Source organism: Psammomys obesus, unplaced genomic scaffold, assembly GCF_907164565.1.
Source record: "Psammomys obesus unplaced genomic scaffold, mPsaObe1.curated_primary_1811, whole genome shotgun sequence".
Taxonomy (NCBI): domain Eukaryota; kingdom Metazoa; phylum Chordata; class Mammalia; order Rodentia; family Muridae; genus Psammomys; species Psammomys obesus.
In genome coordinates this window covers 17,448,238-17,474,547 of record NW_026596079.1, presented here as the reverse complement: position 1 = coordinate 17,474,547, position 26,310 = coordinate 17,448,238, and the positions used below count along the sequence as shown (strand labels likewise).

The window sequence follows — 26,310 nt, the reverse complement described above, 5'->3', positions numbered from 1 at the left end:
CACCTCCTTGGTGGTTTATGCTTTCCCGGTGAAAGAGCAATCAGGGTCTTCAGCTTTGCTCTTTGTGCTGTGTGCTCTTACACGCCTTTTCCTCATTTCGAGGGCTAAGCCAGACGTCTCACCTGTCTCTTCATTTTACAAGTAACCTGTGTTTCAGTGATTTTTGTATATCTGCCCCTACCAACTAGTGAGCTCCTGGGGAACAGAGGCTGAATATTTCTAGTGCTTATACTACTGCCTGGCATGTGGGAGTTTTCCACTGAATTAGAATAAACCAAGTAGTATTTGAAAATAAAAGTCTTGGAGTATTTCCCTTGAAAACCACTATATTCACATGTTCAGAGAAGTTGCCTGGCATTTAAGAAGATACTTACTGTTACCCAAGTTATTTGAATCAGCAATTAGTGGTATTTCAAATGTTTATGTTAAACTGGTAGCTTTCAAAGATAAAAGTAAGCACCATAGGTGTTGGGCTATTCAGTGTTTATTATTATTCCTATTATTATCACATGGTATTATCTAACCCGCTATCACAAATAATAAGACATAGACACCTGTTAAATTTTATAATTGCCTTACTTGCCTTGGGCCAAGCAGATATGTCTACCTACACTGTCCAAATCACCTCTTCATCCATCTCCCAGTCCCCATCCAATGCCATCCTCCTTAACTGTCCTATCTTCCATCCATAGTCTTACAAATATTTGCTTTTATTCTTTATCTGAGCCTTTTCAAACCATTATTGGAGTTGTTCCTCCTGGCCCCACATGGTTTCTTCTTCAGCTAACCCGTCATGGCATCCCCCTTCTTCCTCTCTTCCCATCCCTCTGTTTCCCGTGAGTCTCTCTGAAGCCTGGGAACCTTAGCCACCCCTACCCATTCTGCCCTGCCCAGGCATAGGCTGTTTAATGAGCCAAACAGATATAATAACTTAGGCAGGTTTACAAAACAAGGACAGATGTAACCAGATCCCAAGGGTCAGCATTAAAATGACCCGCAACATAATCCCCCCCTTTTTTTTTCCTGAGCCTAAGAGTTTACATACTGAGACCTTCAATACCTATTTGTGGAATAAGTGACCATCTCTAATTGAAAGTAATACCAGAGAAACTGCAGAAGCAGCCCATGTGTGAAGTAAAGCTAGTGCTGTGAGAGGAGGGAGTGCTGGGGATACAGCATGGCTCTCTGCTCTTGAAAGGAACAAGAGAGTGAGTTCTGATGCAATTTGTGAACCAGAAGCTAGAAAACGCCATAGTGTGCTTCTTCCTTTCCAAAGAGGTGCTGAAGGACTTGCTGTTGCCCCATGAGCCTGGGTTCGTGTTATATCTCTCTGATTAAAAAACAGAAATTCTTTTATAGTGCCACACAGCTTTAGCAACAGCCTGCTTGTCATTTTAAAACCAGTGTGAACTCTGTATTTTTCTGTTTGCTTTCAATGGCTTGAATTTCAGAAGTTTCTTGAATTAAGCAAATATGTCGATAGAGGCAAGGAGTCCAAAGGTTTGAAGAGTTGGTGTTTAGAAGTATAGATAAGGGTGTGTTTAACATGAGAGTAATAGCTACAACTATAGCAAATAAACCACTGTAAAATGAAAGGTCTATATGGAAATCCTGCTTTTACTGAATCTGGGGTAATTACGGATGTAAATCTATTAGAACTCAGGGAGTTATCAGAAACAGATTTTTTTTTCTTTTCAGAGTTCAAAATGCATATATATTAGGTAAGTTAAAAATTATAGGTTTAAAAAAATCTTGTCTTATTAAGTACCTTCCTTCTTCCCTCCCTCCCTCCCTCCCTCCCTCCCTCCCTCCCTCCCTCCCTCCTTCCTTCCTTCCTTCCTTCCTTCCTTCCTTCCTTTCTCTATCCTCTGTATGTGTTAGGTTTCTAAGAACTGGGATTTATAAAGTTCTTTAAAGCATCAAGAAAGAGGGTATTTGCCTTAAAAAAAAAAATGAAGATAGTTACCTTCCCCATGTTGTATTGTGTGTGTATTTGCTGGCCAGAGGATGGCACAGTGCTCCTGTGGGTACTACATGCAGGAACAGTGTAGCACACAGATATTGAATACAGTCATTATTGAATGTTACAGCCATGCTTTTCCTGTACAGTAATTATTCTGACTTAGAACTCTTACTGTTGTGTTTGAAATTTTAGCTAACCTTTTCAAGATGCCAGGGCGTTCCAGTACAAATTCAGGTTCTACTCGTTACATATCCTTCAGTGGTGTGGAGTCAGCTCTCTCCTCCTTAAAAAACTTCCAGTCCTGCATCATCTCCGGAATGGATACAGTGTCTAGTGTTGCCTTGGATCTTGTGGAGACTCAGAGTAAGTAAGGTTTAAAACCCTTTTGTGTGTGCCAGTGTCTACTTTGAGGTAACAGCGTGGTTGCATTATTCTAGGGATGCCCTTCAAGCATTCTTGGCATAGGTGTTTAATTCCACTGGACACATTTTTTTCATTGTATTCTGTAACATCTCATAGCCATGTAGTACAGTTATCCTCCACCCAGAGCTGCCCTGGACATTTATGAACAAAGATATTAAGGCTCCCGACTGAAAGTATGCAATCTGAACTATGTGACATGTGAACTGGAAGGTCTGTAAATGTGTCAGGACAACATCATTTTACATCAGTTTAACTGTATGTTGTTCATGCTTGATTAGTCTGCATGTAGACTCAATAGATGCTAAGGTACCAGCAAAGGAAAGTCGCAACCAAAATAAGAACTCAGCTTTGGTGAATTCTTACATTTCAAGCAGAAGGACAATGTTCCTTGCTTTTTTGGGTTATTTATTATTACTTTTTGATATTCAGACCCAAGGGAGTAGCCTAATATTTTTTCTTCTTTTAGTTTTTTGTTTTGTTTTGAGACAAGGTTGCTTTATGTAGTTCTGGCCAACCTCATACTCAGAGATCCACCTGCCTCTCTCTTTCTGAGTTCTGGGATTAAAGGTGTGTGCTTCTACTGCCTGGGTCTTACTTATTTTTATTTTTTATTTTTCCTAACGGAACTGTTTTTGGGCAATTTGTAATGTACTTCGACATTTTTTCTTAACGTATCCTGACTGACTATTAAGGCTCTGAGGACTTAAGGTTTATGTCAAGTTGGAAGACTTTCTGTTACCATTTCTTCACTCATTTCCCTCTCTTCATTCTCCTTTCCTTTTAGGATTCCAATTACTTGTAGATGAGATTGCTTGATATTGTCCCAGAAATCACATAGGGCTTGTTTTGTTTTTATTTTTATTTATTTATGTATGATTGTTTGTTTTTCTTCTCTCTGACTTTAATTTGAGTAGTCTCTGTGCTGTATATTTAAGTTCATTTGTCTTATTTTTTGTAGTCTGCTGTCAGTTCTATCCAGTGAATTTTAAAATTTCTGATACTATGCTGTTTCAACAGCACAACAGAATTAAATGGAACCTTTGGTTCCACTTTTCCATTTCTCTTTTGTCATGTTCATGTTTTTCTATTCATTCCCTTTTTTAAGATTTATTTTTGTTTTTCTAGTCATTCTTTTTTGAAAATTTAATATATGTATTATTTATTTGTGTGTGTGTGTTTGTATGTGAGAGAAAGACAGAAGAGAGAAGACAGAGAGAGAGAGAGAGAGAGAGCGAGCTGAAGGATGCCCTAGACATTAGATCCCCTGAAACTGGAGTTATAGGCAGTTGTGAGAGCTCTATGTGTCTTATCCCCCAAACCATCTTTCAGCCTCTCCCCTTCATCCTTTAAATGAGAATGTGTTTGTGTGTGCTTGTGCGTGTGCACGTGTGTGACTGTGTGTGTCTGTGTGTGGTGTGTGTATGCGTGAGTGATGTATGTTTCTATGTGCCTTGGAACACTGAAGGTGTCAGACAACACCTTTGTGGAATCAGTTCTTTCACCTTTATGTGAGATCTAGGGAGTCAGACTCAGACCCAGGCTTGCCTCATTGCCTGAGATATGTTGCTGGCCTCTCCTTCATCCTTAACTCTATGAGGCATGTTTTTAGTAGCTGTTTTAAATTCATTGCCTGTCATTGCTTTCCTTTTCCTCAGTATCATTCTAATCTAATTTCCTTATTTATATTATGTTGTCAGCTTCAGTTTTGTTGCCTTGTGTCACAATTGGCTTCCTTTAGCTGTCAACTTGAAACAGACTTGGGAGTCACCTCAGCCAGAGAATTTCCAGATCAGATTTGCTTGTGGCCATGTCTGTGAGGCATTTTCTTAATTGCTAATTGATGTGGAAGGGCCCAGCACACTGGGCAGTGCCATACATAGGCAGGTAGGCCTGGGCTGTATAAGAAAAGTAACAGAGCAAGCCAGTAGGCAGAGTTCCTGCCTGGTTTCTGCTTCAAGCTTCTGCTTTGGCTCCCCTTGATAAATGGACTAGAATCTGTAAGGGAATAAACCCTTTGCCTTCCTAAGTAGCTTTTGATTGTGGTGGTTATCACAGCAACAGAAAACAAACAAGTATCTTTGTTTAAAGAGAGTTGAAGTTTGTTTTGGTGGAAAGAGAAATAATCTGTGGATCAGATGGCGCTATTCCAGTATTGATAAGCTTTCTAAGGGCCGTAGGATAGCTGTGCTGGCTGTTGTTGGTTGTCACTTTGACTACCTCTGGGATTAACTAAAACCAAGCTGCTGTATACACCAGTGAGGGGATTTTTCTTAATGAAATAATTTGAAATAATGAAATAATTTGACTTACCTTTATTCTAGATCTTTTGATGTGGGAAGATCCACCCTTAGTCTAGATCTTCTGAGATGGAAAGATCTACTTTTCACCTGTCACCCCACACCCCCTTCTCCTGGCAGCCTATATAAAGGCCTATATAAATTGCCCTCATTCTCATTGGCCAATCCGTTCCTTCACTGGCTTTAGAGCCTCCTTCAGGATTCCAGTATATACTCAAGATCAACTGAGACATCTAGCCTCATGGACTGTACAACTACTGGATTCTTGGACTTTCTGTTGGTAGACAGCTGTTGTTACACTAGCTGGCCCATGGCTTGTAAGTCATTCTAATAAAATCTCCTCTATATATAAAGCACCCCCCTATAAATTCTGTTCCTTTAGAGTACCTTGACTAATGCAGTAGCCTGTATAGGAATAATATCATATTACAAAGTTAAGCCCTTTGGAACCTTGATTGCTCTGAGGGTTCAGCAACTTAGCTTGGCTCTGGATGGATGAAATTCAAGTGTCTCTCAGTCCTCCCTGGACTCTGGGAATCATTGCCTTCATAGCTCCCAGCACTTGTTCCTTGGTATCTTAGGATTCAGTGTTAGACTCAAGGAAATCCCTGTGCTGATTCATAGCTTGCTCCCAGCATTCTGTCCTGCAAGCCCCTGCTGCCTCAGCCTCCCCACACTCCAGATTCTTCTCACCCTTTTAGGCTACTGTGCTCTACGTGGGTCCTTCCTTTTTAGCTTGCTGGAAGGGAGGGGATTGCAGGACTAGTGTCCAGCCAGCTGTTTTTTTTCCTCTGGCTGCAGTCTTTATCATTCTGGTTGGGTTGTTGTAGCCTAGTCTGAAAGCAGTCATGGCTTGTATTTTTGTCCATCTTTTGTAATTCTTCTTGACAAGATGACCATGTCCATCCCAGTTACTCATTCATGGTTAGGCAGCAGAAGTCACCTATGGTCTTTTCAGTGATGGTCTCTAAGACTTTCAACCCTGCCCCATCTGATTTGGAAGCTGTTCTTGGTGATGATGGATATTTGCAAAGTCATAATAGTACATTAAGCCATAGGAGAACACCTGGAACACAACCCTAGAGGCTGGGGGAAGGTATCAGATCAGAAGTTTCTAGATTTAAGTTAAAAATCTCTGAATGTTTTGGCTATAGAATTCTTTATTTTTGCCTTAAATAAGAAGTAGGTATTGTGCAGAATTTTGTTTTATTTTGTTTGTTGCCAGGTTGGGCTTGGAACTTCTTGTGTAGAGGAGGCTGGCCATGAATGCTTTCCTTGTCATTCTGCTCCTCCTTCCACATGTGGGTTACATGTATGTACCACCACACTCAGCTACTTTGTTGTAATTTGAAAAGAAATGCTAACAACGTTTTTCAAAAAAGTCCATAATATAATTTGGTGTTGGTAAATTTTTTATCTATGCAGGCCAGCCAGCAAATATTTATGAGCAATGAGGCCTCATAAATTCTGGCAGATCTGCTATTGCAGAGCAAAAGCGTAAATGGATGATATGGTGCATTGAATGAAAATGGCCTTCACAAGCTCTTATGTTTGAATACTTGGCCCTCAGTTGATAGAATGGCTTGGGAAGCTAAGAGGTGTGGCCTTGTTGGAGGAAGTGTGTCACTGTGGATGGGCTTTGAAGTTTCAGAAGACTTTTACATTCCCATATGCTTTTGTTTATGGTTCAAGATACGAACTCTCAGCTGCTGTTCTAGCCACCTGCCACCTTTATTCTGCCATCAGGGACTATTACCCTCTGGGACAGTAAGCCTGCAATAAAAATTTGCCAATAAATTGCTTTGGTCTTGGTGTTTTGTCACAATAGAAAAGTAACTAATGCAAATGGAAATGCTTGTATTCTAAAAATCTTTCTTTACAAACACAGGATGTGGACCAGTTTGGCTTATAGCTTGCCAGTTCTTGTTTTAGAGTCACATTCATTAAATATTTATTAAAAATTATTTTATTTGGGGGTGAGAGGAATGGCTTAGCATATAAGGACATTTGTTCTTGTATAGGACCCAGATTTGATTCCCAGCACCCACATGGTAGCTCACAACCAACCGTAACTTTAGTTCTAGGAGCTCTGACCCTCTCATCTCACCTTAATGAGCAACGGCCATGCATGTGGTACACAGACATGAGTGCAGATAAAATACTCATACACACAAATAAAACTATTTAAAAATAGTTTTAAAATTAATTTTGCAGCAAATACTTGGTTTTCAACTTTTTACAAAAGCCAACAGAACACATTTTGACTAGGCTATAAGGAAAAGAAAAACGTGAACTGAAGAGTCTTGATAGATGCAGAGTGAAGAGTGGCCTGGACACCAGTGTACACAGAAGCACACTTATATACTTTCGTTAATACCAAGGTAGTTGTTTGGTAGAGATTTACAAAATCATCGTTCGTGTCTAATTCAGTGCTATGATTTAAAAAGGACACAGATGAGTGTTAAGTGGTTCCTTTCTTCACAGAGTTTACAATCTTAATTTGTAAACAGACACGTATTAAAATGCCATCTCATTCAGAAATGGATTAGATGTTACAGGGTTATAAGTAATTTACTCTTACCAGTGAGCTCATGAGGAAAATCTCAAGCTCTCAATAAGGGTGTGCTCACAGATTCTTCAAGATTGGAATTTTTGTTTAAAATTCTCATTATTAACAATAAAACCTGTTGGATGTTGTCCTTTGAATTCAGACTCTCATTCTTCATTTACAGTAGATGCTCACGGTTCAGTAAGCCTGATTTGCCTGTTAACACCTGTTCTTTTCATTTAAAGGCACCATGGAAACACAGCTAGATTAGCCTGTAGCACACCCAAGGCAGAGTCCTATTCAGCCATCAGGGTGTTCTGTACAAGTGTTTTATTCACAGTATGAACATATATCCCTAACAATTGAGATACAGTAAATAGAGTAAGCTGTGCTTGTCCATCAAGGACATTCTTAAGTGAATGTCCTTGATGGACAAGGACATTGTCCTTGTCAACAGAGCAGTGATACTGCTCTACTGTTAGTGCATGATGGGGAACGACCCAGTGACTTTCCATGCCAGTGCCCTTAGGTGCCATTGCTGTGGTTTATACTATGGCATTCCCAGTATTTTCCCATAAGGCTTTTGTGCAATCAAGGGCAATTTTGTACAAGTACTCCATATGATTAAAAAAAATATCTTTAAACTATTATGAGCATGGTTTTGATCTGTGGACCTGTGGTCCCTAAGCCATAATCTGTGAACCTCTGCCTTATGAAACTGAGTCTGAATACTAATGAACAAGAGGCAGATGTCATGAGAAAGTCTTTTCAGATACAAAGCCTAGGGCAACCCTTCCCCTCAAGAATTTGTTAGGAGAGAGTTTTTTTTTTTTTTTTTTTAAATCATTGAACATTTGGCTTAATATAATTAAATATAAAGCATATGTTATCAATTTAAATGTTACTTAAAATTCAAGAAAATTTAGTTACATTTCCAAATTGTTAGTGTAGCTTTCCCTTTTCAGAGGAATTTCCAAGTATATATAATAGCCCCAAATGCAAATCATAGTCTATTATATATTAAATTAGTTCCTCATGGTCCAAGTTGTATAAAAATAAAATTACAAACATTCTCAAATTTTTTATAGAAAATGTAGTCTTTAATTTGAGACATTTCTCTCAGTACCCTTTAAAAACTGGCAGTAAGAGTGCATATTTTTGGTGTATCCTGTGTGTTTTTTTCCTGAAGACCTACATGTAGGGCATTTAGGCTGGGTGACTGGGGAAAATAGGCGTGAAGCTAGTGTGAGGTCAAAGACATGTCCAAACTCTGAAAATCTCAAACTTGAGACTGGCAGGAGTAGGACCACTTCCTCTGCTTCTGTGCCTGCATGCCTTGGAGCACATAGCCTGGTGACCCGCAACGCCACAGTTCTCAAGGCAGTCACCAGTAGTCATGTAGCCTGGCACCTGGATGTAAACAGAGCATCCCAGCATCTCAACCCCAACCAGTGAAATGTACCCATTCTGGAATCCCTTCCCACTCCCAAAGGTTTATATAGTCCTTGTCCACACTGAGTAAAGGGCCACAAGCTGTTTCACTAAATATCGTCTAAGAGGTGCTGTTTCATTGTAATATCTCTGAGCTAGGAGAGCTGTACCATTAAAATCCTCCCTGCACCCCCCATATCTCTGCCTCCCCATATCTTGTACGTGTTCACCCTACCAGTTCTGGACTCTGCTTTATCCACCTGCATACCCTGAGGGATGGAGCAGAGCACCTTGGGGTATGTGGGCACAGAAGCAGGGTGAGATCAGAAGCAGGGAGGAGCAGTCCTACTTCTACTGCTGAGATTTTCAGTTTGAGATTTGAGATTTTCGGTCTCAGGTTTGAGATTTTAGGGGTTTAAACATATCTCTGACCTCACTCTAGCTCCATGCCTGTTTTTCGTGATCACCCCACCTGCATGCCCCACATATACCTTCTTAGACATTGTGATGGTTACTTATAACTTCTCAGCTTGACACAACCTAGTATCACCTGATATATATTACATTTTATACATACATATATGTATTCAGACATCAGGAAGGATAGAGTCTTGTCATCTAGGAGAACAATGGCTAGAACTGGAATATATGAATGAAGTAACCAGGTTGATGGACGCTGACTGGTTATTTATGTTTGTCTGTTTCCCAAGGATTCTGGAGCTCTAGGGAACAAAGACCATAGTTACTGTAGTCAGACAATATGTTTTTTGCTCTATATCCAAGTATGGTATTGGTGGTAATGACCATAATGATAAAAGCAATAAGTGGATTTGTTTTAGACTTTCATTGTAATAGCTATGGTATGTTTTTACTTGGATTCTCTCGTGATCCTATCAACAATCCTGTGATGTAGAAATAATTTTTACTTTCTGAATAACAGAGCTCAGATCACAGAATTAGAAATTAATATGGTACGATTTGAGTATAGAAAAATGAACCATGAAGGTTTGTCATAAATGCTTTGTGGTTGCACACACCTTTAAGCCCAGCACTCAGGAGATTGACAGGTTGGATTTCTGTAAAATTGAGGCCAGCCGATTCTATATACAGAGTTCCAGGCCATCCAGGGCTACATAGTAAGACCAGGTCTAAAAGAAGAATGAAAATAGAAAAATAGTGCACTTCTATGAAATTCTCCTATGGGAAAAAAAATATAGCTGCTTACCTCACGTAAGTCTGGTTGGCTTTCCAGGCATTTGCTGTACCCAATAGGCAGAGTTTCTACCCTGGAGCCCAGACTTTGAACACGCAGGACCTGACATTCTCAAGTTTGAATCATCCTTTGTGTAGAAGAGCTGGCACTGATTAGACAATTATGTAAATTCTGTATCTTTTATTTGCATGTAGTATTTTGGTAGGAACTGCTGGGTAGTTTTTCTTTTCCTTTATTTGGGAAGACACTGGCTTGATTTGTTCTTGCTCAGAGCTGTTTCTATATTTCACTTGAGCTAGCTGTCCTAACAAAGAAACCTCACCTGTATTTCTCTTATGTCTGGGCTCATTTTTTCCTATTCTGAACCAAACAAACTGGCTGAAGTATAAAAATAAACAGCTGTTATTTCCTTTAATTTTTATCCTTTGAGACATGGTCACATGTAGTCCATGCTGGCCTCAAATTCATTATGTAGTCAAAGATGACCTTGAACTTTGGTTTTTCCTTCTTCTATCTCAGAGCTAGGATTGAAGGCATGAGCCACCATGCCTGTTTCATGAGGTGCTGGAGATCTAACCTAGGGTTTTGTACATGCTAGGCAAGCACTGTATTTACTGAGCTACAGCTCCAACATCTGATAATGAAATTCTTAACTTACCACGGACACTCTCTTCTCTACAGTTTTCACACCAGAGTACATTTTCTTGGCTTTAGGTTTTTCTACTTTTAAAGATAGAGTTGAGAGCCTGGAGATGGGAGGGAGAGAAAAGAGAGAGAGAGAGCTCAGTAGCCAGGAGCACTTTCTGTTCTTACGTAGGACCTGGGTTTGGTTCCTAGCACCCACGTGACAGATCAGATCTGTCGGAAACTCCAATTCTAAAGGATCCAGTGCCTCCCGTGATGTCCACGGGTTCCTGCATGCACGTGGTGTATATGTGTACACTTGGGCACACACATACACACAAAATAAGATAAATATATATTTTTAAAAATGGAGTTGAATCTGGTTCTGGTGGGAACCAGCTGGGATGTTTTGATGTCATCATACTGACCTAGGCTGTCTTTGTCCAAGCTTGTTGTAATGGCAGGAGACTAAAACCTTTAACTGGCTAAGTGAGAGCTGTCAGATTTCCTTTTCATTGTATCCAGCTACAACCCTGACTATTAGAATTCTGACTTATATATTGCTGGGTCCTGAGCAGTTAACGTTTTGAACATTTGCAAATTTTTTTGTTGTGTAAAATTGAATAAAACTTAATATTTTTATTTTTGACAATTTCACACATATATACACTGTGTCTTGATCATATAAACCCTTAGTTCGTTCCCTTGTTCTACTCCTGAGTCCCCCTCCCCAACATTTTCCTTTCTGTTAAACCAAAAAAACCCCAAACTATAAATCCCAGAGTCTAATTAGTGCTGTTTGCAGGGGCATGAGCAATCTCCCAGTGGCCACATCCCTGAAAGAAAAAAGGGTTCTCCGTTCCCCTAGCAGCCATCAGTTTTCAAGAGCTTTTCGTATAGAGGTGGAGCTCCATGGGCCTCTACCCTGTCCATGCCTGGCTTGATCTTGTTCAGGTAATTGTAGCTGTTGTGAAATTGTGAGTGCAGGAACCTTGTTATGTCCAGAAGAAAGCATTTCACAGCCTTCCACCCCACAAGCTAGCTCTTATATTCTTGCCACCCCTTCTTCCTGACCTTCTAGGGCATGACATACATGTCCTATTGAGGGTTGAGTACTCAACTGTCACACACACTCACAACTTTGATTGGTTATGATTCTCTGCCTTGACTACTGCCTGCTGCAAAAGCCTCTCTGGCCACATTGAAAGCAGCACTAATGTATAGGTATAAACACACACACACACACACACACACACACACCCAGTGGGCCAACTGGCTGCTCTTCCAAAGGTCCTGAGTTCAACTCCCAGCAACCACATGGTGGCTCACAACCATATAAGATGAGATTGGGTGCATTTTTTCTGACATGCAGGCAGAACACTGTATACATAATAAATAAATGTTTAAAAAATGTGGGTGTCATACTTTTGACTGTGTATGCTACTGCCCTCTGCTGGCTAGTAGTTGTCATTTCTGACTAAGGCAGCTAATGGGAAAACACATTACATACTCTTTAACATTCTAAAATTTTCCCAAATGCAGCTGCCCAGTAAAAGGACAAAATTATAAGCATTTCTGTGACAAGTCTTTTCAAAGGGGTTGTATGAGTTAGGTCAAGATAATGACACCCAGGAAAGTGTTTTCCACTTGATATTTTGGAAATTTGGAAATTCGAAAACACAGGTAGTGTAAAGGCTTCTTTAGGTAAATACTAACTTGAGCCTCTGTTACTCTGCCTGTCAGCAGTTAGAGCTTTTTCTTGTATTCAGAATGTCTCCGTATGTATTTCTTTGTGTCTCAGTCCCATAGCTGGCCTGGATTGTTGAGCACTTGAGCGTAGATTCATGTATAGGCATGCTGCTCCTGCCTCAGAGCCTGGCCCCGACTTTTATGTTTTAGGTTTCTGTAAATGCTTGAGTGACTCAGTCAGTCAAGCATTTAAGGCATTTGGGTGTTGGGGTCTAAAAGCCATGGAGTAGTGACTTCACCGGTGGGTACAGGCAAGTATTGCTAAGAGGCCTCTCCCCCGTAAGCTGAGAGCCGCCCGTTGAGCAGTTATCAGCACTCTTATGCATATGTGTAACAACTTTTTAACTTCGGTAAAAGGTCCAAAAGCCAGTATTCTGGAGTAGTCTTAGAATTGCCTACTTCCTCTGCTGGTGCAATTTCCCTATACCATGATGTATGTCTGAGAAATGTGTGAGGTGTGAGTGAGAAATGTGTGAGGTGTGTGTTTAACTGCATTGCCAGTGACACCTTTTTGAATCCTGACCTGGGATATACTTCCTGGTGCAGCCATTTTTAAAGCTTCTGTGGGAAGAGAAGCAAGAGGAGCTACCGTGGACAAGACAGGCCCCTTCTGCCAAATGAAAGTACAGGCAGTGACCATCACTGAGTGAGATAAATAGCCTTATCCTTGATCTTTCGGTCGGAAAATGAGGCTGAGTTGTTGAAATAACTTAAACTTAGGACACAGATAGGGAATTTGAATTTGAGCCCAATTAGGTCCCTCGCAGTAAACACAGACGTTTTTGATTTTTCCTCCTAGTAGCTGTTGGTGGACGGCAGTAACCCTCAACATCTGTGTCAGTCAGCTTTGCGTCATCGTTGCAGAACACCTGAGATAATTAAATTAGAAAAGAGTTCTTTGCCTCATTGTTTTGGCAGTTCCAGTCCGTGACCTTTTGGGACCTGCAGTAAGCAACACATTATGGCAGGAGCTCATGATCCCTGCCAGCAAGCAAGCGAGGACGAAGAAAGGGTCAGGGTCTCAATTACCATTCAAGACCATGCTACTAGCAACCTAGGCATTTCTCACAAAACTCTTCCTCTCAAAGGTTTTGAACCCACCAATGATGCCCCCCCCCCCGTGCACCCACTCTCAAACACAACAGGCTTTTGGGGAACATTGATTATCTAAACTATAGCATACTGCTGCTAGTGATATGCCCAGCACAGTCTTGTGTATTTCCTGCAGTTCTTAATTTTCTGACTAAGGCAGCTAATGGGAAAATACGTTACATGCTCTTAACATTCTAAAAATTTCCCAAATGACTTTGGGAGTCTGTTTTATTTTAGGTGAAAAATGAGAAAACCTAAGCCCTCTGGTGCTCATTAGCTATCTTCAGAGTTTGAACCCTGTAATGCATACCAGGTGCTGAACTGTGTAAATGTGGTAGTAGATGGCCTCTTTTGTGTGTGTCTGTGTGTTTGAGACGAGGTCTCTCTGTGAAGCTCTGGCTGTCCTGGAACTCACTCTGTATCAGGCTGGCCTCCAACTCACCGAGATCTGTCTGCCTCTGCCTCTCTGAGTGCTGGGATTATAGGTGTGTGCCACCACAATGGGCTTGTAGGTGACTTTTAAGGTTGTTACTTAATAAGATATATTTGGATCAGAATTAAAAATGAGTTTCTGTTTAGAGTTAGAAAATGAACTTCTTTGTTAATTCATAAAAAATAATTTTAGAGATTTGGCACTTAAAGATTTTCTGTGCCAGTAGTCTCAAACTGGAGAGTGCATTAGAACTACTGAAAGATCTCATGAGAACCAATCACGGGCACCTACCTGCATAGTTTTGGTAATTCCGGAATAGTGCAGAAATTTGTGATTCCAAGATTCCTGAGTGCTGCTAATGCTGTTGGTCCAGGGACCACAGTTTGAGAACATGAATCTAGTCATTATGTCCCGTGCGGTAGGAGATCTGCCACTAGATGGCATCAAAACACTTCTTAGAGGGTACTTATTGGCCGGCGACCTAAGTCTCTTTCTTGATGAGAGTTTAGGTTATGTGAAAGATTCATCATATTATTAAATTTAACATGCTGGAGCCTGATCTGTTCCATATATATAAAAAGTAAGGATGTTTTCAAAGATTCGTTCAAATCGTAGAAACTGTAGAAATATTGCTGTTACAGTCTTTCACACACTGCTTCATATCTCATAGACTTCCTTCCAGTTATTAATGTTGCTTCATTTTACTTACCGTGAGAGCTGCAGGACCTATTACAAACTAGAAGCATAGGAGCAGGAGACATGGCTCAGCAGGTAGGAGCACTGTCTGCCCTATAACCATCTGCTAGTTCTAGTGAACCCTATGCTCTCTGTGGCCCTCAGCAGCACCAGGCACACAGGTTTTGCATTATACATAGAAGCAACAAATATTTTATGTCACAAACAAATAAAGAAATATTTTAAAATAAACGGTTCATTTAAAATATATAAAAACAAATGTACATCATGTAAATCATCAGACAAGTGGGATTAATTTTTCTAAACTAGTGAATTTTCATTTGTTAACTTTTAGATTCACTTTAAAATATTTGTTCACATAAATATTCATAATTTTGCTCTTTTTTTTCCAGGTGTATTTGGATCAGTCTCTGTTGGCTTTCTTAGTCAAAAAGTTGAATAGTTCCCTTTTAAAGAACTCTTGATAAAATGTGTTCGACTGCTCTTTGCCTCTCCTCTTTCTTACCCTGGACTCTCACTGCATACAATCCCAGCTGTCCCAGCACTCCCAGGGTCGTTCTACCCACTGTAATGACCTAATAGTGGCAAATGTAGAGCTACTGGCTTGCTCAGTCCTGTGCTAAACTCTCCTGTTCACATTAGCATGTCTTTTTTTTGAAATAGTAAAACTTTCTGGGTTTTATTTTTTTTAAAACAGGTTCTGTATATACCTACATGCTATTTGGGTTTTTCTTGATCCTTGATAATATTTTTTTATTGATGCTGTTGTTTTCTTCTCAGCTTTTTTGTTTTGTTTTGTTTTGTTTTCTTCTTGGCCTTTGGAGTGAGGCTTTGGTTAGATTTCACTGACTGAATAGGGTGTGAAAGACTAAAACAGAAAAAGAACTTAATAGGAATCATTCAATCAGATTAAAAAGCCAGCCCGTTGGCAAGGACTGAGGCTAGCTTAATGCTACAGAGATGACAACAGGGGAAGAAGTAGAACAGACATATTAAGAACATTTTTTGAAACACTGTAGTCCTCTTTTAACGACATGAAATTTTAATGTCTTGTGGTCAGTGGAAAGGAGCTTTTATGAGGATGACACGTAACATAGCTGAAACCAATTTGATTCTTCTAGAGATTATTATCCAGACTATTCTTTTTCTGTTTCTGTGGTTACAAATGAAATTATGTATTCATACTGTACATTTTTGCATAGCATTACTTAGTTGTAGAAGTGCAGTCTGATAAAACTGTAGCGTTAGTTGCATGTAATTTGAAGTTTTCTGCTGTCCTTTCAAAAAGGAGGAGGGGGAGATTTGTATTGTTTTATTTAACCTAGTGTATCTGAAATACTATTTTTGAGTGCCAGGGAGATGGCTGTGGTTAAGAGGACTGGCTGTTTTTCTAGAGGACCTAGATTCAATTCCTAGGACCCAGGTGATCCCAGACCCACTTTTAGACTAGACACCAGACATGTCCATGGTGCACAGACTTACATGCAGTCAATGTAAAATAAATAAGATTTTAAAAGTAAATAAAAATATTATTTTTACATAGGTATGAAAGTTCCTAAGGAGTGATTTCAACACAGAGGGGGGACTGAAATCAAATCCTACAATACGCTAGACTCCAGACTAACCACATTGCTTATACTTTTGGTCACACATGACACATAGCTACTTTATGAGATGACAGTAGGCACATAGGCTATTTCACTTCTCAGTGACAGAGAAAGTTAAGAAATAACAAGAGATGGACAAATCAGCTAGACCTGCAACTTTTTACAAGTTCTGGGAGTATTCAAATCAAACCAGTTGGAAGAATGTGATACTGTCTCACTGTACTTGTCTCTCTACTGAAGCCATGGCTAGTATTTTAGGGTTTTCCCCAGATTGTTTAGCCAACTTAAAATAAAAAGTACAGTGTTTCTGAAGATCCTGTTACATTTGCTTCTGTATGAAATGCTGTGTGTTCATTTGAATCCACATCTACAGTACTTCATATTTTGTAGCTGATGTGGTAAATCAGTTTCATATGGTATTGGGCAAGCTGGATGGTTAAGCCTCTTAACTTCAGCAGCCAGCATATTCTAGTTGCTGTAAACAATTAAGCCTGTCAGCAGTTGACCTTGGGAATGCTAATTTGCTTGTCCCTGGGTGCTGCCTCAGGCCCTGGCTTTCTCTCTGTGGGTGGGAGTTATGAACCTGGTTTTGAGAGCTAGAGGCATCTGAGGCCAGCTCCAAACAGATGTGCTTCTTGCTTCATTTTTGCATGTGACCACAGTTGCAAGAGGCATATTCTTGCATGGTATTTTTATAAAGGCTTGTGGAATCAGAGACCAAAGTTGAAAGGCAGCTTCTTTTTACCTTTGAATCTATTTTTGCCCTCAGTGGAGTCCTGATCCGTCATGGTGAAAGTTGATTTAAAACTGACATAGTCTTTCTCATTGTGAGTTCATTGTGTATCTTAAGCTTACTAGAAGAGTTGGAAGCCATCTTTTATCACACACGCACACGCACACACCACACGCTCTCACACTTCCTGCTTTGTGATTTTTACTGACAGGGTCTTACCATGTAGTCTAGGCTCACCTCCAAGTCACAGTCCTGCCTCATCCTCCAGAAGTCTGAGATTCCAGGTATACACAAGCACAGCAATATATGAGCAATACACGATCACAGGTTTGGTTTTGTGTTCATTGCAGCTGTTTAGTGTCTAGTTCAGAATAAGCTGAATAATTGAGAAAAGGCTGCTAGCAGGGGGAGTTATACCTATTGGCAAGCTCTCAGTGTATGCTTGCCTGAGAGAGAGGCTGAGCAGTGTGGGCTGTGCTCTTTGTGTGTGTGTGTGTGTGTGTGTGTGTGTATCAGTGTGCCTGAGAAAGAGGAGGTGAGAAAAGACCAAGTTCAGAATTACTGTCACTGTAAACTGGTGATGGCAGCAGTGGTTACTTCTACCTGCAGACAAAGATTTCACTTTTCTTCTGGACTGTGTTAGGTTTTTGGGAGAAGAGAACATGTGCTCAGGGAAGAGAAATATTGAGTTCACTTGTCTTAGGACAGGGAATTTATTAACACCATAGCCTGCCCTGTGGTCGGAGCCTGATGCCAGAGGCCTTAGTCCTGCCACACAAAGGAAGGTGTCTATTCTTAAAAGTTTCAGAGGGAGGAGGAAGTCTTATGCTGTATTGGAAGGAGGCCTAGTTAATATGTGCCTTGAGCTAGATAACCCTGACCATAGTCAGGTAACTTTAGATTTTGAGTAGCAAGATGGAGAGGCAGATTTGGTTCTTTGTGAAGGCTGTGTGAGGTGAACAGGTTATAGGGCCAAGTATGGTCCATCGGCTCTTAGCAGCAGCATCTGCATCTGGGAATTCTGGGTTCTAATACAGTGCTTGGACAAAGTACAACATTATACTGTAAGTACAAAATGTAAAGTGTCATATAAAACTCATTCAAAATGTTTATTTTGTTTGGTTTTCATTGTTAGGTAATTGTTAACACTTTTTTATCCATTAATTACCAATTAATTTTTGGTCCATGCCTTGAAAAGTTTAATAATTTAGTTAGTAACAATGGCAATATGAAAACATGTAAAGATTAGGAGAACTACATTGTAGGAAATGATGTATTTCTAATTAATAGATTATTGGTCTGTCTGACCAAAATAAGAATCAGGAAGTCCTTCACCTCGAAAGAGCACTGGATCCTCTGGAGCTCTATGAGGTGATCATGAGCTGCGTAATATAAGTGCTGGGAATCAAACCTAGGACCTCTGCATGAGCAGCATGCTCTCAACCACTGAGCAGCCCTTTTTCTAGACTGTATTTATACATCTTAATTATCAATAATTGCCTCTAGAGATTGTCTGTGTTTGATCAGTTCTCTACCTATGATCACAGCACTTTGGCATTTTCTCTTCAAAAATGCTTTAATTTGTCTACTCCATGTTCAACTCTTGGGCATAGTTCACAGAGATGTGGCGTCACTGTTCCATCTCTTTGTGTACACTGCAGTCATAGAGACCTACTCTAAGTATCACTGTAGTGCTCTGTAAACTTGTTGCCTTTATTTACATGACTTCCTGTCCCTGTTGAGTGCTGGTGGGGCGCCTGGTCATCACTCACAGTTAAGGTTCAGTACCATTTCTCTTCTTTGGTTCCATCGTATATGCTGTCCATTTAAGGAGTAGCTACAAACAACACACAAATGATGGTTGGTCAGCAGTGAGCTGTACTTTGTAGATTCTTATTCTGGATAAAAAGTTATTCTGTGTTAGTCTCCTATATCTGTAACAGATTTTGTAAACTGAAAATATAAAATAGTATCTGCAAAGAAGTTGTGAAAAGAATGGCAGAAATGGCAAGATGATCCAGTGGGTAAATGTGCTTGCCATGAAGCCCTACAGTCTGAGTCTGATCTCTGGAAGCCCCATGTGGAAGGAGAGGACTGGTTCCAGCAAGTTGACCTCTGACCTCCATATGTATAAAGTGCACAAACACCCACACAATTGTTTTTTAAAAAGGAAATGATTCTTGCATGTTCATGTGTGTGATTTACTGGCCTGTTAATTTCTAGTAGAAAATTATTTTTAAAAAGAGCACAATAGTATCTTCCATGCCATAGATTACTGGCAAACCTTGCTTGGGAAGTCAGCCTAACGTCAGGTGCATCTGTATTGAAGCTTATGCATTTTAATGCTTTATTTTGCAAAAGTCCTTTACATTTCCTGAAGTTAGTTTCACTGTGTTTTTGTTTACTCCCTTCTATCTGGCAAGCACTATGCTAGTAATATAAAATAATTTTACTGCTTATAGACCTTATTCCAGACATTTTGTCTCTTAATAGTATTATGAGAATGAACTAGCCATTTGAGAGGCGATAGCTAAAGCATAGGAGTGAAGTGACTTGCTTGAAGTTACAGGTAGTTTCATATCCCATTAGCTTCTGTTGTGCTAAATTGAATATATGTATAACAAACACACATATACATATATATCAGCTTGTTCTTTATTAATCCTAATTACCTTTGAATGAATATGCCTTTGTAAGTTAGTAAGTCAGCAAATAACAAACTTGTAGGTTTTTTTTTTCCTAGAATTTTTTGTGGACACAGTGTTTTGTTTACATTTTGTGTTAATAAAAATTTTTATATTGTGATTATTTGAGTTAGGGTCTTATTGCTGTAAAGACACACCATGACCAGGGAAACTCTTATAAAGGAAAACATTTAGTTGGGGCTGGCTTACAGTTTCAGAAGTTCAGGACAGTTCATTACTGTCCTGGTGGGAAGCATGGCAGTGTGCAGGCAGACATGGTGCTGGCGAAGGAGCTGAGAGTTCCACATCAGGATTAACAGGCAGTAGGAAGTGGACTGAGCCACTAGGCCTAACTTGAGCTTATGAGACCTCAAAGCCTGTCTCCTCCTTCAACAAGACCACACCTACTCCAAGGTCACCTCCTAATAGTATCACTGTCTAGGGGCCAAGTATTCAAACACATGGGGCCATTCCTATTCAAGCCACCACACCAACCTAGTTTTCTTTCTTCAGCATTCTGAAACTCCATTAGCCTTTTCGTTTTCTAAATTTTGTAATTAACCATTTTTTAATTTATCAGTCTAAAATGTATAATGTAGTGTTAGACAATTCATGGATTCACATAACTGTGACCACAATCATTACCTCAAAAACACAACCGCTGGCCAGTTGTGGTGCTGTATGCTTATAATTCCAACACTGAAGGCTGAGGCAGGAGCATTGTGAGTTCAAGGCTAGCCTGGGCTGTATAATGATGGGAGAAAAGGAGACCAACATGAAAGGAATGAGGGAGGGAAAAGAAAGGGGGCAGACCCTGTATTCTTTAGCTACTGCCTTTCAGTTTCTCCAGGAGCTACTAATCTGCCGTGGCTCTGGGGCTCCAGATTGTCCTGTTGTGAACATTTCATATAAAAATGTGTGGGTTTTGTTTGTTTGTTTGTTTTTGGTGTTTGTGTAGTTCGAGTGTTCTGCTTAGCTAGTGTTTTCAAGCAAGTTTCATGTATGTTGTTACATCCATCACATCTAATCGGTTAACACCACTTATTTTTATAATTTAATAGTATCCCATTATGTATCTATGCCACACTTTTTAGATCCAACAGTTGGTGGACACTGGGCTGTTGGTATTACTAAGTTATTGTTTGGATGCTCGTGGTTTGAATGAGAAATGCCCTCCCTAAGCGCAGGTGCTTGAATACTTGGCCCCAGTAGGTGGTGCTGTTTGGAGAGCTTTGCAAGGTGCGGTCTTGCTGGAGGAAGTGTGTCACTGGGAGCCAACTTCAGATTTTATAGCCTGTCCCTGCTTCTAGTTTGCTCTCTCTACTTCCCTCTTGCATTTTAAATGTGTGCTCTCAGCTTCCTGCCCCCATGCTTACTGGTTGCTGCCCGATATCATGCCTCCCAGCCATGATGGGTTCAAATCCCTCTAGAACCATAAGCCCAAATAAACTATTTCTTTCATAAATTGCTTTTGGTCACATAGTGTTTTATCACAGCAACAGAAAAGTAACCAGTACAATATTAATTATGGCTACTAAGCATCCATTTTTATGGTAGTATCTCAGTGTGGTTTTGATTGGCATTTCTGTAGTTAATAATGTCATATGCTTTTTGGCCATTACAGAAATCTCTGGAGAAATATCTATTCATATCCTGTGTAATTTTTAATCCAGTTTTTAAGTTCTTTATATACTTTAGATAAAAGTCCAGTATCAGAATACGGTTTGCAGATATTTTTTTGTTGTATGCTGCTGTTTTACTTTCCTGACAGTGTTCATGAAGTATGCAAGGTTGTCATCTTGCCAGAGTCTAGCTGTCTGGATTTTCTGTTGTTGCTGGTGCATGTTTTCTTGATAGAGCTTAGCATCAAATTTAAAGCAGTCCTGATCATGTGTACTGAGTATGAGTTTGGAGCTGGGACTTGATTGACGTGTGGCATCATATATAGATAAACAAGTGGAGAAGGTATATAAAGGTGCTATGATACAAACCCTTCCAATGTGGTACCATGGAGTAGATGGAAAATTGTAGAGGAGGGCCTTTAGGACAGATTTCACACGGGCCACTGCATCATTGAAGATAAGTAGCTGTTCCATGTCAAGTGGGAGAAAATATTTCTGAGGGAAACAGACTAGAAGAGCTGGATGAGAATTTTTCCCTACATGAGAGCTGACAAGTTTGCCTGTGAGTTTCATGGATGCTAGAGAGGTTAAGAGACCTCTGGGTCAGAGACAAAGACCTTTTACTGTGGTACATCAAGTAGTGTGAGTCTCCTGGTTCACCCTCCTGTCTCCATGCCTCACACACTGTTGGGCTGATATGGGAGGACCCAGGAAGGTTGAAGTCATAGCTGAGGGACCCTCGGGTTAAGAGACCCAGATTTTTTGTAGTGGGCAGTAAACATGCTTAACGTTTACCCTGAAAGAAGATATTAGCTCTATTATTTTGGAAGTTGATACCATCTCAGTCTTGTAAGGTTTTATCCTTACATAAGTATTCTTGAAAATATGATCTGGAATAGAAGAACACTTAGAACCTTTGCCCTGAAGATGTGCAGAAATAAGTGGGAACCATGGAGACTTGTTCTCCAGTACCTGGCAGATCCAGGGAACTGCAATCTTCAGATTAAAGATTAACTTCAGCTTGGCCTTTTCCAGGCCGTTGCCACCACCAGTGGTGAGAACTTCAGTGCTTTTCTTCAGAAACGAACTTTGTCCAAGATGTAGGAGAGCCGAGGTAAATGAAGAGGGAACTCCCCCCGCCCCCCCCCCCCCCCAAGGGAACATAATCCTTTGGTTTGCTGGGTGGAATCATGTTGGGCTTTCAGAACCACAGAATCATGCATGGTTTCAAACTCAGCACTGCCCATTGTAGTAGCGTTGTGACTTTTAACTTTTGTTTTTTATTTATAAAGTAGTGATAAAATGTAAAATGGTAGTGGATGTCTGTTGAATACTTAACCATATACTCATATACATCTTCCTAACTCCTGCCTTATTTGGGGTTACTATTAAAGTATTAAGGAATGTATCTAAACTGCTTTTTAATGAGCTGGTACCTAGTATTCACATTTCATTGGTCAGTTATTTTGTTTTTGCTATAATTGTTTGAGCCTTTTGCATTTGAAAAGATGGATCTTTTAGAACTTTAGGCTCAGAATTGATTTTTGTACAAAATACAGCCGTGAATTAAAATGTAAATTCTCTATCTACTAGCTTGGGATAGTTGCTTCATTTCTTTGAGATTGCTTTTTCCTGCATGTGAGGATTTGTGGGCAGCCTTTTTGTGGTTATTCTTGGTTTGAAACAGTTACTCCCTTTGTTGTGCAGGATTTGCTTTAAACTGTGCTCTTACTATTTTGCCCAGGTTAGTCTCCAAAGCTTTGTGGGCTCAATGATCCTTTTTTCTCAGCAACCCACCGGGGGTCAGAGACATGTTACTCCACTGCCTTACCCTTTTCATTTTCAAGTGGTGCTGGGCAGAGACTGTGTGTGTGTATGTGTGTGTGTGTGTGTGTGTGTGAGAGAGAGAGAGAGAGAGAGAGAGAGAGAGAGAGAGATTGGTGTTATTAATCCTAAGGGCAAATCGCTGTATGTTTTATAATCAGTATCTTATTTACATATAAAAAATTCTCTATACTAAATAATGAGAATTATTTTATTATTATTAGTTTCTTTTGTTCCATATTGCCTATTTTGTAAATGGAAGCCTTGCCTTTAGGGATGATGATGTTATCATTGCTTCCAATGTGCCAGATTGGATGCTACTGAATCACTTTTTTTAAAAATTATTTTTATTTTTATTACTTACAGTTTATTAACTTTGTATCCCCCCTGTACCTCCCTATTCCTCCCCTCCCAATCCTCCCCTCCCTCTTCCCTACCCATGTCCCTCTCCCAGTCCACTGATAAGGGAGGTCCTCCTCCCCTTCCCTCTGATCCTAGTCTATCAGGTCTCATCAGGAGTGGCTGCACTGTCTTCTTCTATGGCCTGTTAAGGCTGCTCCACCCTCAGGGGGAGGTGATCAAAGAGCCGGCCAATCAGTTTCTGTCAGAGAGAGTCCCTGTCCCCATTACTATAGAGGCCACTTGGACACTGAACTGCCATAGGCTACCTCAGTGCAGGGGTTCCAGGCCATCTCCATGAGTGGTCCTTGGCTAGAGTATCAGTTTCAGAAAAGACCCCTGTGCCCAGACTTTTTGGATCTGTTGCTGTCCTTATGGAGCTCCTGTCCTCTCCCACTTCTTTCATGAGATTCCCTGCACTCTGCCCAAAGTTTGGCTGAGTCTCAGCATCTGCCGAGGTGCCCTGCAGGGTAGAGCCTTTCAGAGGCCCTTTGTGGTAGGCTTCTGTCCTGTTCCTTGTTTTTTCCCTCCTCCGATGTCCATCCTCTTTTCTTTTCTGAATGGGGATTGAGCATCTTAGCCAGAGTCCTCCTTCCTGATTAGCTTCCTTAGGTGTACAGATTTTAGTATGTTTATCCTATATTATATGTCTAATATCCACTTATGAGTATATACCCTGTGTGTCTTTCTGCTTCTGGAATACCTCACTCAGAATGATCTTTTCCAGTTCCCACCATTTATCTGCAAATTTCATGATTTCCTTGTTTTTTATTGCTGAGTAATATTCCATTGTGTAGATGTACCACAATTTCTGTATCCATTCCTTAACTGAGGGACATCTGGGCTGTTTCCAGCTTCTGGCTATTACAAATAAAGCTGCTACCAACATGGTTGAGCAGATGTCTTTGTTGTATACTTGAAAGTCTTTTGGATATATGCCTAAGGAGTGGTATAGCTGGATCTTGAAGAAGCGCTATTCCTAGTTGTCTGAGATAGCGCCAGATTGATTTCCAAAGTGGTTGTACAAGTTTACATTCCCACCAGTAGTGGAGGAGGGTCCTCCTTTCTCCACATCCTCTCCAGCATGTGTTGTCACTTGAGTTATTCATCTTAGCTATTCTGATGGGTGTAAGATGAAATCTCAGGGTCATTTTGATTTGCATTTCCACGATGACTAAGGATGTTGAACATTTCTTTAAGTGGTTCTCTGCCATTCAATATTCCTCTCTTGAAAATTCTCTGTTTAGTCCTGTACTCCATTTTTTTATTGGATTACTTGATTTGTTGCTGTTTAACTTCTTGAGTTCTTTATATATACTGGATATTCACCCTCTGTCAGATATAGGGTTGGTGAAGATCCTTTCCCAATCTGTAGGCAGTCGTTTTGTTTTGACGACAGTGTCCTCTGCTTTACAGAAGCTTTTCAGTTTCATGAGGTCCCATTTATTGATTGTTGCTCTTAGAGCCTGTGCTGTTGGTGTTCTGTTCAGGAAGTTGTCTTTTGTGCCAATGAGTTCAAGGCTCTTCCCTACTCTTTCTTCTAACAGGTTTAGTGTGTCTGGTTTTATATTGAGGTCTTTGATCCACTTGGACTTAAGTTTTGTGCAGGGTGATAAGTATGGATCTATTTGCATTTTTCTACATGTAGATATCCAGTTAGACCAGCACCATTTGTAGAAGATGCTATCATTTTTCCATTATATGGTTTTGGCATCTTTGTCAAAAACCAGGTGTCCAGAGGTGTGTGGGTTCATTTCTGGGTCTTCTGTTAGGTTCCATTGATCCACCATTCTGTTTCTATGCCAGTACCATGCAGTTTTTATTACTGTTGCTATATAGTACAGCTTGAGATCAGGGATGGAGATACCTCCAGAAGATCTTTTATTGTAGGGGATTGTTTTAACAATTTTGGGTTTCTTGTTACTCCGTATGAAGTTGAGAATTTTTCTTTCAAAGTCTGTAAAGAATTGTGTTGGTAATTTGATGGGAATTGCATTGACTCTGAAGATCACTTTTTGTAAAATGGCCATTTTTATTATGTTAATCCTGCCAAGCCATGAGCATAGGAGATCTTTCCACCTTCTGATATCTTCTTCAATTTCTTCCTTCAGAGACTTGAAGTTTTTTTTTAAACAGGTCTTTGACTTGCTTGCTTAGGGTCACACCAAGGTACATTATGTCCTTTGTGGCTATTGTGAAGGGTGTTGTTTCCCTAATTTCTTTCTCAGCCCTTTTGTCTTTTATATGCAGGAGGGCTACTGATTTTTTTGAGTTAATTTTGTATCTGGCCACTTTGCTGAAGGTGTTTATCAGCTGTAGGAGTTCCCTAGTAGAATTTTTGGGGTCACTCAGGTATACTATCATATCATCTGCAAATAGTGATACTTTGAATTCTTCCTTTCCAATTTGTATTCCCTTGATCTCCTTTAGTTGTCTTATTGCTCTAGCAAGGACTTCAAGAACTAATTTGAAGAGATATGGAGAGAGTGGGGAGCCTTGCCTTGTCCCTGATTTCAGTGGGATTGCTTTAAGTTTTTCTCTGTTTAGTTTGATGTTGGCTATAGGCTTGCTGTGTATTGCCTTTACTATGTTTAGGTATGTGTCTTATATACCTGATCGCTCCAATACTTTAAATATGAATAGATGTTGGATTTTGTCAAATGCTTTTTTAGCATCTAATAATGCTAGACTTAAAAATACTTGGAATGAGTATGAGAGTTTTCAAATGTCCTTATCTAGTGCTCTTACTTGTTCAGACCTTAGTGTATAGTGCATTAATCGTAGTTACACAAAACAGTGATGTGTTACTACAGACTAAATAAACTCCAGTTTATTAACATTTTACCATTGCTCTTTTTCAAGGCATGTCCAAGATCCAGTCTCTGCTGCCACATTGCATTTAGTCACTTCTTGAGTTGTGTTGACCTTTCTTTCTTTCTTTCTTTCTTTCTTTCTTTCTTTCTTTCTTTCTT

At 40.0% G+C, this 26,310-nt stretch overlaps 1 protein-coding gene across 4 annotated transcripts in view; it reads left to right on the top strand.

Annotated features, from left to right (window-relative positions):
* Positions 1-26,310, top strand: part of Nsmce2 (NSE2 (MMS21) homolog, SMC5-SMC6 complex SUMO ligase) — a 219,189-nt gene that overhangs the window by 1,924 nt on the left and 190,955 nt on the right. For all 4 annotated transcript variants that reach the window (XM_055626459.1, XM_055626458.1, XM_055626457.1 and 1 more), the window contains exon 2: positions 2,156-2,326. In XM_055626459.1, coding sequence (XP_055482434.1) covers positions 2,170-2,326 — 157 coding nt within the window. In that variant the 5' untranslated portion in view covers positions 2,156-2,169. The remainder of the gene's footprint in view (positions 1-2,155; positions 2,327-26,310) is intronic.